This window comes from Colossoma macropomum, unplaced genomic scaffold (assembly GCF_904425465.1).
Source record: "Colossoma macropomum unplaced genomic scaffold, Colossoma_macropomum, whole genome shotgun sequence".
In the NCBI taxonomy this organism is placed as follows: Eukaryota; Metazoa; Chordata; class Actinopteri; order Characiformes; family Serrasalmidae; genus Colossoma; species Colossoma macropomum.
Genome location: NW_023494800.1, coordinates 20,901,719 through 20,920,372, shown reverse-complemented (window position 1 = coordinate 20,920,372; position 18,654 = coordinate 20,901,719). Strand labels below are relative to the sequence as shown.

Genomic DNA, 18,654 nt, shown 5'->3' with positions numbered 1-18,654 from the left:
GACACTGAAAAAGGAGTAACTTGTACTTAATGGCTGTTTTGACTGGAAATTAACTAAATGAAGGGACAGACTTTTATACAATACTGACTCTGACTTTTGCACAATACTGTAATTTACTTCTGTTGTATTATCTGTATAGCTTACCTCATTAAAGCACCCACAGAAACCCAACCCGTTAATTCTTGAATGATCAAATAACATTGTGATTGGTGAACTGCCCCACAATTTTCAACACTGAAATTCTACATATCTAGTTTTCAAAATATAGTTCAAACTGAATATATTACAGCTAAGCTTAAAGCAAAGCAATGAACAACTAGTAACTGGGAGAATTTATATGACTACTCAAGAACTCTAGTTTCCAATTGGATTATGCCTTTCCGTACACCTCTACCTTCCCCATCCCTTTTGTGAAATGCAATAAAAGGTTGATCACAAAAAAAGAAACATTGTGATTGGTTAGCCATATCACAGCTTTCTGTGACAACAGTACTGCAAAGGCCAGATTAAAAAACAATATATTGCTCAGTCTGAACTGAACGAGAGCATTCCTGTCTTGCAGTCTGCAGGACCACCATACTGAGCAACACGTGATCTCTTTAAAAGATAAAATGCACTGAAGAAACAAAATTCACGTGATTACATTAATTAGGCATAAGCACTAAGGACTCATTCAGTACTGAGTTTACATAGAATAATATGAAATATACAATTTTTAGAGGATTAAAGGTAAGTTAGGAATGATCATCTGCATATCCTCATCCTTGACATATGCTTAGTGATACTCTCAGTCTAGTCCCTACTGTAATAAAATATTATTATCTCTAACTATCAGGAATGGCATATTTTAAAGCCATGGTGATTTAATAGCTTGGCTATTGTTACAATTTCTAAAATCACTAAGGTACCGCACATGTATCAAGGTTTGGACGATCATGAAAACTGTGATTAATCTAAATATCAAAGGTTCCCATAAATCAGGGCTTTCTTTCATATTTTAAATCTACCCCAGAGAATGAGAAGCAGCCTCTGCTTAATTAACTGTCTGCTGGCATGAGAAGCTTGAAAAAAAAACTTCTGAGTATTCTCTGAAAAGATTTATAATATAAGGGTTTTATATGAAATATTATGGTAAACAGTTACTCATCAAATAAGGCTATGCCGCATAAACTATGAATAAATAGGGTCAAGAAAAGGGGGCAAGATCTGCCGGAAATATGAATACTTGAACATATCTCTCGTCCTGTTGCGTTGTACTAAGAGATAAGAAGAGGCGATTTTTGTTTTGAAAATCTCAGCGGCACTAATGAAGGTCATGCCGTGTGAGCTAAATAATCACTGAATTCTCTCTGTCTAATTATGTTTCCCTGACATATTTGAATGTCACCTTAAGAAAACTTGTACAAATATTTCTGGCTGCTAAAAATGGCACATTATTCACAGAAGTATTTTTTATAAATGTGTGTAAAGCACAAACAGACCTTTTAAAAACCATAACTTCAAAAATCAGATTAACTAGCTAACACTTTTACATCTTCTGCTACTATAATTTGCAAGTAATATTCATCAGTATTAAAAATGAAAAAATACATATAAAAAAACAGATCTGTGTTAAACAATCTTATACAACATTTCTGAAAACTATTCTCTAGCATTACTACAAGTAAGAATATTGGAATAATTAGCAGAAATGCTACCTTTGACTGGGTAAAAAGGAAACTTAAAGGAGAATTTCACAATTTTTTTCAACGTTTCTGAAGTTAATTGGTAAAGATGTGAATACTCACTGAGAGTGATTTGATGTAAAATGCTTCATTTTAGAGAAACTTACTGAGTCAGAATTGTTCACAGTTGTGGTGAGAGTAACCAGACATCTGTTTAAAGATTTTAGAAAGCCGTAAAAGCTCCCTGACAGAAAGTTATTACATGAAATAGCTATGAACATTTATAAAAGCAGCATGACTTTAAATATGCCATTGCCTGATGTCATTGTTTTACATAGTTTTGAGATCAGATTTTGGCTTAACACATATTTTTAAAAATCCATTCAAAGTGGAAAGGTACAAGCAGCGCATTGTGGGGCAAAATAGTCCCCCAACAAAAACATATCTTTTCAGATTTACCACTTATTTACCGTCACCAACATTACTTATAAAAACTCAGAAGATGTGCAGGTTCTCTGGTGGCTTTGGACAGTAAATAAAATGGCTACATCTGTGTTGTAGACATTGTCAGAGTGGGTAAAAGACTCTACAATGAACCATTTCACATCGAACCGCTCTGAATTTTCTTTACATCTCAACAACTGAATTATGCAGAAATTTTGAAAAATTAAAGCAATTACTGTTTAAGTGGTGAGAAGTGTTAATCTGCGTTGCTTCTAACACTGAAGCTCAAAGATGAACTGAGTTCTAGATTTTGTTACATTAACAGAACTCAAATATTCAAAATAAAGTATGAGATGATGATAATTATAGTTTATCATTTTGGTGCACAACAGTATTACAGCACATACCCAGGGCTAATACATAATACAAGCACAACAAAAGAACAATTCAGTAGAAAGTGCTGTAAATAGTACATCTTCATGGTTTTCTTAAAGCTTTGTTTGTAAGAAATTTTCATTAAAACCATTTTTATAGTCTTTAACTTTTGCACAGGCCACATTTTATGTTTTATTTATTTATTTATTTCCAAAGTGCTAAATCCAGCAATGTGCAGATGTGTTCTCTGCAGAGGATGTGTTCACTTATTTTCACTTAGAAAAGCAACAAAACAACTAATTTGACTGGTGGAGTGCAAACTTTTGCATACAACTGAATACTGACATTCAGAAGTCAGTAGCTTTAAACACACATGTACACTCAGAACAGAAAAATAACTGCATTCTAGATATTCTAATGTGAGTGAATTCCACAGTGTCTGAATCTGGGAGTAGTCTATTCCTGGCACGCTTAGTTTGTGTATGATTGATGCTGCTGCACTGTACTGTAAAGCAATCAGCCTGAATGCAAAGCCACAGGAGAGAAAACACAATTGTTATGCTAAAATTTGGAACTTCCAAAGCAATTCAAACAACGTTCTGCTCCACTGCAGATATCTGAAAAAGCTTATCTTGTTAACCGCTGACATTTCAGCGGAAAAGGTATTTACTTATTACTAAAATCAGATTTATGTAAAGTAAAGAAATTGTATTTACTGATTTCCTGATACTTGTAAAGAGTGAGATTTAAACAGAAACCCAATTTGAATACTACATACTAAACTACATTCTATATGGATGGTAAATGCAAACTTTGCCTAGCTATGGCCTTTGAAGAAAATGGATTTCACTTAACACAAGGCGAGGTGAGACGGCTGCTGCACTCTGTGAATAGGTAATGTGTTTCCTTTTCATTTACAACAGACGACACATAATTCTTAACAGAGCTCTCTGAAATCAAAGGCTTCCACATTATCAGGGTTGGATTTCCCAATACTGATAATCTTAGGGATTAACAAGTCACTTTGTCATGGAGATGTGAAAAGTGCTGGCGCTAGTTTAGCAAAAGCATTTTGAAGTGTCTGAAGTTGCTGAACTTAGAATTGAGTGGAAAGTTTTAAACAGAGATGCACTGATCCCAGTCTAATCTCTTCTGATACCAATTTCAATACCTGAACTCTGGGTATTGGCTGATACTAAGTACCGATGTGACATCAGATCTTTTTTTAAAATGTTTAGTTAAATATCTCTCTGCATATATGTCTAACATAAGGCTGTAACTAGTGCAAAAGAGTAATAAAAATGAAAATTATATAGAATAAAAAACAAAAATTATATATTATAATAAACTTTGTTAGTAATACGTTTCTGGATAATGCAACACAAACAAAAATAATCAGTAATTATAATTGCAGTCTAAACTTTTCAGTGCAGCAATAAAGTTGTAAAATCTAAACATTCAAAGAAAGTGTGAGTTTACTCCTCAAAACTTTTTACTGACATTTAAACTGAGGATTTTTAAAATAAGGCACCCTTATTATTCATTTCATATTCAATCACATTATTCAAATTTGATTTAACTATAACTTTCTAGCGTACCTGAAATTGATAATAACGCAAATGTATGAAATAGTTTTCGCTCATAAAGCTGATACAGTACAGGGAAAAGTTGCCACATTGCAGCATAGAGAAACAACCATGGCAGGTTTCAATCTTGCTAATATAGTTTCCTTAAACTTAAAAGAAGTTTACCTGTAATGCGCTCATTCTGTTACATAAATGAGCTTCCTGCTCTGTTAATAAAAACATATATTGTTTTTGATGTTTATCACATTTTGGAATAACGCCCTTCGAGTGAAAAACAATCAGGGATAAGTGACAGTATCAAATGTATATCCATGTCTGGCTGATATCCAATTTGTTCAAAAAAGTCAGTGTCGGTCTATCAATAATGAAATAAAATGTGTCACACTTTGGGTGACAATTGTGAAGATATTACATCTAAAATAACTACACAGTTGGAATAAAAAGCTCTGCAGTGTTATAATTAAAACAGTGATAACAATACTTTTACACCTTTATAGACTGCACACAAAGTCTGTTGTGTGAAGTGTGGGCAAAAATGCATACATGCTCAGTTACACTTCAATATCTGCTTATATGAAATAAAACAAGAAATCGAATGGGTTATATACAATTCTACACATATTAACAATGCAAAAAATATTGAGAATGACAAAAATGTCATTGGAAAACAGTGCTGGACATTGGAAAGGTGCAAGGTCATGAGAAATTCAGCCCCTGTCTATCGTGAAGGTTAGAGACTAGCTTCACTGGCTTATTAAGTAATGAGTATGATAACATACTGTATGTTAAGTACGAAGGGTTTTGGGAAATGCTTGCACTTTAACAAATAATCTTAAGATGGAGTTTTACGACGTACTTAGCATTACGGTGTTTTTGAGAAACTGGCCCCAGAAGGTTTTACAGCACATGCAAGGCACAATTCTATACGCAGTGCTACTCAATGAAGATCTCACTGACACAGTTTTCAAGTACATACAGAAGCTTCACAAGTTTCATGGAACTTTTCCATTTGAAAAATTATTTCAAATGAAATGCAAGCACATATTAAGATTGCTGTTAACGAATGACACAGGAAAACAAGTGCTGGATTACTTTGATATTGAAATGTTTACTTTCTAGAGTAATATATTAGAATATTCTGAAATGCTGGAGTCTTCATTACATTTAATTGCAGTTATATTCTACTTCTTTTACTTCTGATAATGTAGTACTGTGTGTGCTTGGGGCAGTGCCAACAGCATATAGCCTAATTATGTCATCATGCTTACAGAAATGGGATGCAGTTAATTTAATCATCTTTGTTGTTTTAAGTTTAAATTTAAATTTGTTTTTATTTTTAATTATGCCATACTCAGCTTCAAAATACAAGGCCATGTGCTTAAACAGTATCACTATGCTTTCACCAATTTAATACTGAAATTCAATAAAAATTTCTGGCACTAAAAAAAATCAAACTTGTATGTACTATTGCTCTGTTTGATCTGTCATTACTCCATTATATATGTTGAGACTAGCATAATAACAACAGTGTTGAAAATAATAAACAGTTAACTGCAAACTTTTGTGTGAAATGTCTGCATTTGCTGGTCATAATTTCAGGATTTAAACAGCTCTTCTGACACAGCTCCATATGTAGCCCACAAGATATAAATATGAATAGTTTATCAAAGGTTGCAGCCAAAACAGGAACAGATGTAAATATTTTGGAATTTTGAAGCTTTAACGGTGAACATCATGTCGAGCATGCATGGTTCCGTGAGGAAGTAATGAACTGGATAGCATATTGTCTATTTACCATTCATAAGCCCCCTGTGCAGAATTACACACTCGAAAAGACACAGAATTTCTAATCAGAGTATATGATTATATAATTAATGAACAGAAGGACTATATGTAGGCAGGAATCACTTGAAACTATAATGATTTAAGAATAAGTAAGTAGGTGAATGGTTATATCTGTATTTACACTTTAATTACATTAGCAGCAAACAACGAAAAAGGCTTTAAAAAGTAGTATAATGCTTAAGTTGAGGATTATTGGTGCAGGTGTAGTGAAACAGCAGGGGAAACAGGCAAAGCTAGGAGAGCACACAGCACGTCTTAGTGTGGCAAAAGTGTGATCGTTTTAAATCCCTTCCCTTTCCCACCTTCCTCCCATAGAGCAAAAGCCAGTTCTCACGCCTCTCACAGATTACACACAGAGAGTTCCGCAATCACATCTTAAAGCTCTCAAGGTTAGTTTTTCACCTTTTATACCCTAATGAACATTAAAGTAAATCAGCAACACTCTGAGATGCTATATATATATATATATATATATATATATATCATGTACACACTGATGTTTTAACTCTAACACTATACTGGTCTAGTTGTACTAGGTGTGAGCAATATGGTCTGAAAATTATATCAGGATATTTTATGACATGTCGATATGTATTATACAATGTTAAAAATGCACAGTTAAATGCAAAGTATAAAATGTTTCTTCACAGAACACACAGTACTGCCAGCAGTATTGTAGTGAGTATGTAGTTGTATGCTAAAGTTTGAAAACCGTCAGTAAAATTACATATTTTGTTGATCACAAAAACAAATCCTCTAGAGGGAATAAAACTTAAGGTATTTTTCTGCAAATGTGTTAACTTATTTTCACTTGGGAAATCAAGAAAACATCATCTGACAGGGCTATCAGTAAAGCAGAAACCTTACAGGGCAGGGAAAAACACTTTGTATTTGACAAATGTGGCATAATCAACACAAAGCCCCCAGGTGTGCAGCATATAGCTGTGAAATGCCAAATGAGGAACAAGGCCAGACCGACCTGGCTAATAGATTTGGAGAACGTTGGTCAGAACAGTGCAATTCAGCACTGTCAAGAATTGACAGTGTTGCACAAACTTGTCCATGCCAGCTCAAGTGCACGCTGTCATTAAAGCAAAACGGGACATAACAAATACTGACATTCTGAAATTTACCTTAATTTGTCATTAAATGTCTACATTTTTTCACTGAAATTGTTATAGAGATAATATATTTTGTTTTAACTTAGAATGGAATGTAAAAGCATTTTCTACAATGGCATCAGACTTTGGGACCCTACTGTATGCCTTGATATGTCCTTGGCTTAGGTCTCGCTAATACTATTATTATTAGCTTACACTCAAAATTCCACCCCTGCACCACAACAAAAAAAAGGGGACCAAGTATGGAATTACCATAAATAGCAAACACCATTAATTTGAAAATGTATGTTTATCCGTTAAATAATTCTGCAGCAATACAGCTTTTCCAGTAAAAAGGACAAATTAACTTCTAGGTGGTTAGTTCTCAGTATATAAAATTCAATGAAAATACTAGCAATTAGCATTATATTTCAGTCTTTAATATAAGTGTTCCTCCTCCTCAAACCTCAAGGCTATTAAAATCCACTATATTTATGCTGGAATACCGGCACAACAACAGATCAACAGCGAGAATCCAGAAGCCATGTGTGATTTAGAGGCTGAAACAGAGTCCTTGGTGGAGGTGTGCAGGGTGGAGAGAGGTGAGGTGAATGTGGCAGGTCATGGGTAGTAACTAAGTGTAGGCTCTTACCAGCGGTGGGGGGCTGTGCACGGAGCAGGTAAGAGTTGGGGGAAAACTCGTCATCAGGAGGGGGGTCCAGCATGGCGTGGGAGGAGCCGCTGTCCAGCAGGGGCATCTGGCACTCCCTGATGGACGGGGCAGCGGGGTTGTGAGGGCCGGACGGGGGAGGAGGAGTGGGGGGGAGCAGGCTGGACGACGGCGTGGGAGGGAGGGGGCGACCTGAGGAACAAACACACGCGCACACACACACCGACACACACAAAGTGGGCAAAGCATTTTACTTGGTGGCGAGGATGGTTCCAAGTGTATGTCAAATGAAATTCTGTGACAACAGTATGAAACTACAACAGCATTCTTTCACCACAAGCACATTTAGTATGCAGAACATGCAGATACATACAGACACAGTCTTCAATAATAATATATTTTTTTTAAATCTGCACCCGTTAAAGGCCTGTCGCTAAAGGCCTGTCTATCCGCAGCAATTATTCTTCACGTTTTCAAACTTGAAGCCTCTACCGGAGCACAATGAAAGCAAGACACAAACAAAAAGACATCAATGGAAAAACGAGAGACCCTGGCTGGGTAGAAAGAGGCACGGCTTTGGAAAAGAAGGAGCTTAACGTCAAAATACCTCATTGAAGAGAGAAAAAAGAAGAGACTCTTTCACTCTTCTAGATAACCTTGCTCTTTGATGGCACTGGGCTGAAAGGAGGTCAGCTTTGATGTGCTATGCCGCTTTTTAAATTAATCATGATGTACCATCCTTTATTAGTGGATAAAAAAAAGAGAAAGAAAGCTTTTATTTGAGTTTGACCATCTGACATATGTTACAGGCCTGTGTGTGTTTCCATATTTTTTTTATCACCTGCAAGTCTGATTTGAAATGTTTTTCGCTATAACTAGATGTGGATAGATGGTGGCCGAGGCCGACCTTGTAGTCAATCGTTTATCCATGATGCTAATACAATCTGGAAAAAGGATTTACATAGTTCAGTTTCATATGTGAACATATCTAGTCAATATTAAGTGTCAGCTGAGGAACGAAAACATCACAGCAGCTGATTATACAGAACCTCGGCCCTGCATGCGCGCGTGTGCAAAACGGCCTCTTGATGACTGTTCCGGTGTGATGGAATGGTGTCATCAGGGCCCTCTGGCTTTCTCTCTGACCACAACAAAGTGCTCTTAGGCAGTGTGAACACTGCTGCTAATTTAATCAAGCCTATCAAGCCTGCTTTCACCAGCTACTCTGCCGCCTCTGTGCAGCCCCGCTGTGGATGAGACACACACACACATGCACCACCTCACACACACAGACACACTCTCACTCCAGATGTAATGAGATTTTGATTTCACGTCTGCTTTCAGCCGAGTGCGGAGAGAGGAAAAAACAACTGCACCGTCACTTTTACTGGCCACCATCAAGCTTCCCTTCAAGCAGAAAGATGAAGAGATGGGAGATAAAGATGAACAGATCGGAGACAAAAAACATGTTCAGACGTGGTCAGATGGAAAGAGGAGTGACAAATCACGCCACAACAAGCGCAATTTATCACTCAACTCATCCTTTCTCTTTTATGGGACATTAACACAGACCACCTTACAAAGACATACACCTGCAACAGGTGGCCAAAAGACCACTGTGAGGAGAGTCCTTGTTTGGATCACTCATACGATCCCAACATGATCATGCCAACTTGCAGTAGATGTGAAAGGTCTAACTGTATACCGGAATTACAATGTTCTATGATATGGATTTTACCATATTGTTGATAACATTAATGTTAAATATTTAAAACACCAGCTGCCAATTTGCTGACTAAAAAATATAAAGTCCTGCAGGTATATGTGCTATGTACGGTTGGCAGATGTAAACTTTTCAGATGAAAGACTTTTACATTTTTATTTATATTAGTACTAACAATAATAACAATAATAATGTTATGGTATATTGTTGTCGATTTAATCAATAAAGTTGATAATACAGAATAGTTGACAATAAATCTCGATTTTTGATTAGTTGGCTTGACATCACTTTAAATATGCAACAATATGAATACAATACTGATATTTTAGCACACTAGCCAGTGTTGTCTCAGGATTTTGCTATTCTGGAGAATAATAAATACTAGGGATGCACTGATATGGGAATTGAGAGCCAATGCCGATCTCCAATATTTTACAGTACATATTGGGACTACATTCATCCACATGGATTAGCATTACACAGAAATCTAACTTTTTTTTTTTTACAAATGCATTAAAATGAATAAAATGCAGTAACCCAGCATCATATTAACATTCTGTTCTTCCACAGTACAATGAATATGCATTGTATACATACACATATCAAATTTAAATTTTAAATGTCAGTCAAATCTAAACATCTGTCCAATGCCAGTATTTTTTTTAAATTATCTGCCAATAGCTATATAATTCCAATATCATTGTGTATCCCTAGTTAAAACCTATCTTTTTGAAAAACATCATGCGTGTGCTGTATGCTCACTGCTGTTCTACCTCCAGACTGTGCATGACTAATATGACCGACAACTGGGTTGTTTCTGTATGGTCGGCAATATCGGACTTGATTATGATGTTATTCCACACTCTGATGTATCACTAAATGGAAAATAATATGTTTTGTTGTTACTGCACTATTCACACTGATTAACTACAGAAGATTCGTTTTGCCCCTACTAAAATCCTTTTGTTTTGTTTTTTTTTGCAAATATGATTTAGAAGGCTAGATATTTCATATATTTTTCACTTTCATTTTTTTGTGTTTAATGTTAAATATTTAATGCTTACTGGTGACAAACAAGTAACTGCATTTTTTATGTTCCTGATTAACTGATATAAAAATGGACTGACCGATAACATATCATTCAATCAGCCACAGACCTAATCGAGATATTATACAGAAAATACTGGAAATAGTGGAAAACATTTTTACATTTGAGCTCATATCGCCCTAACCTACCTTGCTGTTTAGCCCTAGGATTACTATTTATGTATTACTTTTAGGGCATACTATCCAGTAACTACTACAGAAAAACTACTATACTACTATAAAATTATTTTGTAACTATAATGTAGTTACAAGGGAGAGAAAACAAATAGGTCTTTAGAGTTAAAGGGGTTCAAGCTGAAGCAGGAATGTGTGTGTGTGTGTGTGTGTGTGTGAGCAAGCGTCCAGTGTGTTGGCGTTTGGCAGAGAGCAGCAGGCTGGCTGCTTAACTCTCTTGCAGGCCCGAACCTCTCAAGTGGCTATGGTACTCTCCCTGCTTTACCACGGACAAAGAGCAGCGCTCCAGTCTTTACCCCACTCCCTGCTTTAAAGTCCACCTCTCCTCTTTCTAACTCCTCAACTACCATCTATCATATCTCCCTTTGTTTTCACCTGCTTCTACCTCCTCGTGCTTACCACTGCCCACCAACTTTTTTTTTTTTACCTCACCTCCCACCCGCCTGCTTGACCAGTGTCCACCTCTCTTTCTCCACTCTGCTGGTGTCCTGCTGCGGCTGTGTACACACACGAGTTTGGTCTGTGACATTTGCAGAGATTTATCGTGTCAGTGTCCGCCAAAATAACAAGCAAAGGAGAAGAGGACCACCGGGACAGAGAGAGAGGGAGTGAAAAGAGCGGGGTGGTAGTGGGGGGTGTTCTGGCAGAGACACTCTGGCATAATTCTGAAATCGAGACAGTCATGAGCCAGGGAATTAGTCAGAGCTAATTGCATTATCACACCACTGACATCCACTAATATCAATTTCAATCTACTTTTCAGACAGAAATATACCTGACTATCAGCATGCCAAGTCAACTAATGCGTGGAATGTAATTCTGGTGTAATTTCAACTTTCATTTTATTAGCTAGCTCCCACAGTTTTGTTAAATCTGTCTGAAAATTTTTTGTATGACATTAACTAAGCTTCACAGAGTTCTACTTCATGCTGGTTTGCTTTAAAAGGCCTTCACTCAAACAAATGAAATCTATTATGCTAAAAGGGCACTGGCACAGCATTTTTAATGCAATCGATAGTCATCAACTAAGCACGTGTTCCACCGTGGTCGCAACCACTTATCAAATAAACGGTGCTTGCTTGATACTGATTGACAACCAAACCACAAATCAATCCACACCTAACGCTTAATTGATGTCAAGTGCCAAAGAGAGCGAGCCGGCACCACCCTGAAAATTGCTAGCAGAGAACAGGTGCAGGAGCTACCTTTTCATCCCTCCGTCTGCCTCATCCCATCTGTGTTTTCTCCCCCTTCACTCGCCCCAACCCCCTCCCAACTCTTTCCACACTCAGACCTGTTTCTTCTCTGCAGCTAACAGGCTCTTAACACAGCTCCCGTTTGCTGACAGTAGAGTTCCCACCAGGGTCTTCAGTGTACTCCCGAGGGACGCGTTCCCACTCCTAAATGCCCCGCATCTGCTCTCTCCACACCATCTCCAGCCCCATTCCGGTTCCCTGGGTGATAATAGCATATATGTGGCGTTAAAATAACTGAGCCATTTGTGTGGAAACATCGCCCCTGTGAACATGTGGGCTTTGGTCCATAACCTTTCTGTGCCACAAAATGGGCTTTATTCCTTCAGCCATTTCAAGGATCTATGACTCTGGGAAGTGTGCAGGGACTTCGGTCTGTTGGTTCCAGCTAAAAGAGCTTACACGATTTATTCTATTCGGCTATTCGTCTATTTGGCTACCCCGTGATTCTCATGATCAAACGCAGACTTTCAAATGCACTCTAATGAGCTATGCTGTCATAAACTAAACATTATTATTTAAACAACCAACTATTTGTTTTTCCTTCATGCGGAAATAGTAAGCTAATGCTTTGTACTCTCAGAGAACATACTGGCTTTGCGTAGCTTCCACATGCTTTTTTTTCAGTCAGGCTTCTACAACTGACATGATATGCTCCAATGTGACATGGCGGTGGGCCATAATGTGATATGACATTGGTGTCAAAAAGAGTTGACCTCCTGGTTTTAAAGGCCCCAAGGCTAGATCACTGCAAGCGAAACTCACTATTTTGGGGAAAAGCGCAACAGTTTTGGGCCATAAGGTTACAACACTGCAAGCCACTGACTCACAAGGACCCTTTTCATACAACTCAAGGAGAACAGATTTTTTGGTATGGTTATTATACTGGACAGGATTACATTAGATTTTGGTTAAGGGAATCAAGTATTGGATAACTAAAAAATGCAACGTCTTCTCAGACATGAAATCAGGTCGCTAACTGCACCACTGTCAAAGCCTTCTTTTCTTCTGACTTAATTCAGCTTTGCTTAAGACCAAAACCAATATCATGACTTATCGGGCAATCTGCAGAGTTCCACTTTGAAAAGAAAGGCTCCTCATAAATTGCTGAGTCTGCTCTCCGTTGCACAAAGCACCACTTACATCTGCTGTCATCAGCTGTTGGCTCTTAATATACTTGTGTGTATGAATTACTTCTCGCTCTAGCCACCGCCTTTTGAAGTCTGATACACGGAAGCGATACTATTTTTATCCGGTGTCAAAAAAGAAACAAAAGTGACCTACTTTTTTCTCACCCCTCCTTCACCACATTTCTTTTTCTCAAAAGTAACATCCCTCCTCTTTCTTTTTTGCATCCTCCCATGATCCATACGCCTCCTCCAATCTGGATGTATAAGAACTCCTCAGCCTCTCCAGGATCAAAGCAAATAGGAGTGGGTTTCATCTTTGAGCCAATGAGAACGCATCACTTGCATAACAACACTCAATTCCTCCAATCCAATTTCACCATTTCTGTTTTTTTCGCTTTCGTCTGGATTCTCGCTGCAAAATCACTGGTACAACTGAATGAGATATTAGTCTCTCTTCTCTCATTGTCTCTGATACTAACAGGAACACATCGTTTTTTCTAGAGCGGTTTATTTTTCTGTGTATCACAGACGGAGAGGCACTCCAAATCCAAAAGTGGGGATTACTAAATTTAACTGGGGCCTTTGAAGTGGGTGCACTAGATTTGGTCACAGACACACCACATTGCCCCGAGTTTTTTTTTCTATAGGAGGACTCAGCCGTAATGAGTTTATGAGTCAGTGGCCTCGGAGGACGTGATTACCAGCGACCCAGCGTAGTCGTTAATTTAGCTCTTTCCGAAAATACAGTACACTTTGGTAGTGTTTATTTATAATAGGAAGTATGAACCTGAAGAATCACATTGTGTCCACTAGCATTGTGGGCAGCAGTCTGGAGGTATAGGTGGCAGCTCAGCTATCCCTTCACACATGAATTAGCCATATATAGAGTACTGTGCAAAAGTCAGTGAACACCCTTCATTTAAAATCCAGTCAAAATAGGCATTACACACAAGTTATTCATTTTTCAGCATTACACCAAAGCTTAAATATACTGAATATAATATCAATATCATCAACATTGTTTTCAGTATTTAGCGTGTCCACCCATGGTTTTCATTTTTTAAAAAAATCTACTGGGATACTCTTCCACACTTCTAAAGTTCTGCTTTTCAAAAACCAAGTAATCCCAAACACATTTAGTTCAGCAGCTTCTTTGTTTTCTTTTTTATTTATTTCCTTCTCTCCGTAACTGCTTCTTGACAGCTCCAAATCCTTTCAGAACCATAACGCTGTCTTCTCACAGTGGAAAGATGGGAACACCTGTGAATTTTTTCAGATTCAAAGCGACAGAGGAGCTTGATATTCTCCTGTCTCTCAAAGAAGAAAGCTTTAAGTGCTGTGTATCTGATGGTGACGTTGTTTTCTTAAATCTAGTTTAGGAAACTCCAGTTTTTTCAATTTTTTCCATCGACTTTTAGCCTCTTTATTCAAACGGATTATCTCATTTGTAATCTCCCTAAAAACTGCCACCTGAAAAATTTAAAAGTTGTACTTAATGTTTTTGACTGGAAATTAAATAAATGAAGGGTGGTTGCTGGTGGTCTTTTCCACTAAAAGGCATGTAATGACAATTAAGCTTTTGTAAAAAGCTCTTTACAAAGTCAGACCCATTTTGTTGGTTCCATTTTGTTGGTATTCGTACATTGGTCCTGTTTTTCTCTGGTTTTCTTACAAAGACAATGTACGAAAGCACACACAAACAAATAATGAGAACTACAACCCCCAGACCCACACAAACAAACCTGTCGAAACAATGAATTATTAAAATCAGCTCTGCCTAATCTAGCGGAGCTCGGGCCTGTTCAGGAGCTGGAGCTGGGAGGCAGATGTCAGTCAGGGCTGACACGCGTGACAGCTGTGTGTGTCAGTGTCCAGGGGCGGTGTGAAGGGCCCTGGGGAGAGCCTGTCTCTGGTCATTAGTGTGGAGCGGGCCGGTGGGCAGGGTGAGCCTGCGTGGGGGCTGTGACGGCTGACACGCAGCATGGACCTGGACCTGAGCCTAGCTGGGGCTCACCAACACTGCACTGAGGCAAACAAAGCGGGGCTTTGCATCATCTGACCCCGAGGAGAACTCAGTGCACTGTTGTTCAGCATAGCTCCCCCTACAGAGTAGCAGGGCAGAGAGTGATGCAACCCCTGTTCAGCTAGGGAGCACGCACAGAAACACACACACATTAACACCAATAACAAAGCCACACTTGTAAAGTGAAATGTAATACTGGAAAATAAAAGACTCATCACATAGACAAACAATAACACTGTGTGCTATAGGTGTGCACATCACATACAGTAGTGTAAAATGCATGTCTACTGTGAAGAATCGCAATAAACAAGTACAAAAGGGAACTGTTTTTTCTCAATACACTTGACATACACTATTGATGCAGAAGGAGCACTCAAAAGGAAAAGAACAAAGTGTTTGATGCAAGATGTTGAAAGGAAGAAAGCGACAAAGAAAGCAGTGGGCTTACAAGTCAGATTGAGAAAATGAACTTGTGAATATTAATATTCTAATGAAGTATGTTTTTGTTCTGTAGTTGAAGGGAATCTCATTCTATAAGATGCATAATTAGTATAATTGTGAAAGTGATGTACATTTCCATTACAATAAGAAGCGCCAACGCTCTATACATTCATTCAACCAGGAGACAGAAAGAGCAAGAGAGAATATGAAGCCTAGCCTATTTTGCTTTAATTAATTAGAACTAGATGGGGAATTAACTGCACAATGAATTCTATATAATCTATATCACAGCTGGGCCTTTGCCTGCTGCTTTTGTTCAAAGCCATTGCTTATAGGCTTAAAATGGCATTCTGTAGGCCCAAGCTTAGAAAACAAAGAACGTTGTGCAATGAGATTACAGGATGGACGATCAGCTTATATAAATGACTTCAAAATTTAAGGTACCTGTCACCTCGTTCTTTTAAAAGTATCCTTCCCGACCCCTTTATTAAAAGCCAAAACCTGCAATAAAAACCTTGTGTGAAGCTAGCAATGAGTCAAAGCCACATGAGAGAGCCTAAAGTTGGGTCAGCCTAAACTCATTGTCAATTAGTGATGATGGAGTGGGCCTTTGAGACATGGACCATTAGGCCAGAGGAGCGAGGAAGGGTAACGCAGCAAATGGGTGCCATCTCTCACACACCTCCAATCGAAAGCAACAAAGATGACAGTCAGAGCAGCAGCGAGGGAGAGAGAGCGAGGGAAGCGAACGAGTGATAAGGAAAAGATGAGAGCATTCCTGATAGCTGAAGGCTGCCAGATGATGCCAGTGGGAGAGCAAGAATGCCCAACCATTACCATGCTTGATGACCACATGCATGGACTCTGAAATGTAGGCCACAGATGGAAAGCACATAAAGCAAGTGCCCCTAAACGGCATAAAATCCATACGGCGATAAAAAGGACAGCACAAGCTTAGCAGCAAACCGCTTCTACTACACATTTTTCTAATTTGCAGGGACAGAACCAACAACAGTATGTGATGTTTCAGATTTGTATTTGTAATTTGTAGGTGCCAGAAATTTCTTGCTTGATGTAAATGACTAAGAATCTGCCCAAATGAAGCGGCAGAGCATAAAATGTTGATTATCTGTTTGGTGTGTCATGTGTAATTACACCACTAGAGATTCAAACTTTGATTGCAATCAAGATGTTGTAAGTAAACTTCACATCTGGGAGTGTCTACTGACATAATCAAAATCTCACACGAAAGCCAGGAGGAGTGATCAGGGCTGTGCTCGTTTCTCAGACTCGCACAGACGTTATCGTTAGCCCTGCAGCATGTCTGTCTGACTGAAGTACACGGTCAAGTTGCGGCGGCTGTGAGATTTCAGAGATGAGCGTTACAGAGTATTAAACAACCAGCACGAATAGTTATCAGACACCACAACTTACGTTTCGCTCTTGAACGATGTCTCACCTGACAGACCAGCACTTCGTAAAGAGAAACAAACACGAATTTTACGTGTTCGCGTTTTTCCGCTGTCGTATGATTACAGCGGCGGTTTGTGAAGAAAAAAAAACGTAAACAAATCTGCCAAATGAATGTCCAGCCTCGTTAGACTTCCACTCTGTATTTTTCAGCTACTTCGAAAAAAAATCAATGACAAATCATGAAGGACACGCCGTGAGGGCGACCAGTCTTCAGCCCGAGTGTTTCTGCTCCTGTCAGACAACTTCACGAGTCTCGCCTGACAGCAGAGAAACACTCACTGAATATCTGTCTGTTATTTTCGGATAACGCTAGCTATTGCCGACAGTCACGCAGAAACCCACACCTTTTTCTTAATCCCGCCACTCAGAGCAGAAACCCTCACCTTTCCGTTTCTCCATGCTGGTTTCCTCTCCGCTCGACCAACGGTCCTACATTCCTCCAGCGTCTCTTCGCTCGTTTAAAAAATCAAAACACAGCAACAAAAAAAGGGTTGCGAGGCGCGCGCGAGCGGAGCTCTTCGACACCACGCGCCAATTTTTCAGTTTCTTTCTGTATTTTGTTTCTTTTTAAATCTCCCGTTCGGAGCGTGTGAGCGCCGCTCGCCCTCGGATGGCGAAAAGCCCCTTCAGCGGGAAGCAGGAGCGGCGAAAGGCGCAGAGGAGGAACAGAGCGAGAGAGAGAGAGAGAGAGAGAGAGAGAGAGAGAGGGAGAGAGAGAGAGAGAGTGAGGGAAGGAGGAGAGTGAGGAAGGTGAGCTCATCGCGCGCCACTCACGGACATTTGAATGCGGGCTCCTCCTGCGCGCCCCTCATGGCGAAGCCCCTCTCTCCTCTCCAAAACTCATTCTGCCTTCCACCACGCAGGCCACGAAGCCGCCTTCGCACACCAAGCGGACCGTCTGTGACCGCCGCCTCAGCGTCTGTGTCTCTTTAAAGTGCAAAGTTGGGCGCTGAACACCACGGTTTGTTCCTTACCGGCTGGTTTTTCTGAACTCAAACCCGAGATAGCAGACAATTTTGGGCCGATTCTAGCTTTCCCACGGGAGTGTTGGCTGACTACCAGGCAGATGTTAGGCATCCGGGCCAGAACAGGGCCAGATGCCAGACAGCTTCATACGGTTTTGCCTCGTGTCTGCATCTGTGGTCGTGAATACTGTGGACCAGAAATATAGCCGGGCCAGATTTGGGCCACATCCATTATCTACTCACTTTATAGTGTTTACTGGGCCGGAACAAACCGGAAGATTTTGGGATCCACAGAGTTACGTTCGCATGTCTTCTATTTTGAAAGCTTGAGGTCGGTTTGAATTCAAACAACAGGCGGGAAAAAGGACGATTTTTCAAGTAGCTGAACAACTGAAGCTAAATGTTGACATTCGTCCAATTGGAATGTCCCGTATCTATCTGTACCAGTAGCTATTGTTCTCTATGCAGCATAATTTTATCCATTTTTATAGATAACACTGAGGCAGTTTACACCTTGAACACCTTATTACAGCCAGAGGACAGCAGGCCACTGTTGGCTTTTTGCTCAGCATGTTTCTGGCGACCCACTACTGGTTAAGTAGAGTGTTAGACAAAATGGCTCTTTTCATCACTCATTTTGGACTCACTGTCCAATTTACTTATTTTTCCTTCAAGTCTTCT

General features: G+C 39.2%; 1 protein-coding gene across 1 annotated transcript in view; it reads right to left on the bottom strand.

The window, feature by feature from the left end:
- The window catches only part of si:ch211-12m10.1 (teneurin-2), a 117,255-nt gene extending 99,700 nt beyond the window's left edge, over positions 1-17,555 (bottom strand). Inside the window, exons 1-2 of the mRNA XM_036587786.1 lie at positions 17,392-17,555; positions 7,667-7,876 (exon numbers count right to left, since the gene is read on the bottom strand). Of these exons, the coding sequence (XP_036443679.1) occupies positions 7,667-7,876; positions 17,392-17,407 (226 nt within the window). The 5' untranslated portion in view covers positions 17,408-17,555. The remainder of the gene's footprint in view (positions 1-7,666; positions 7,877-17,391) is intronic.
- Between the last annotated feature and the right edge of the window lie 1,099 nt (positions 17,556-18,654).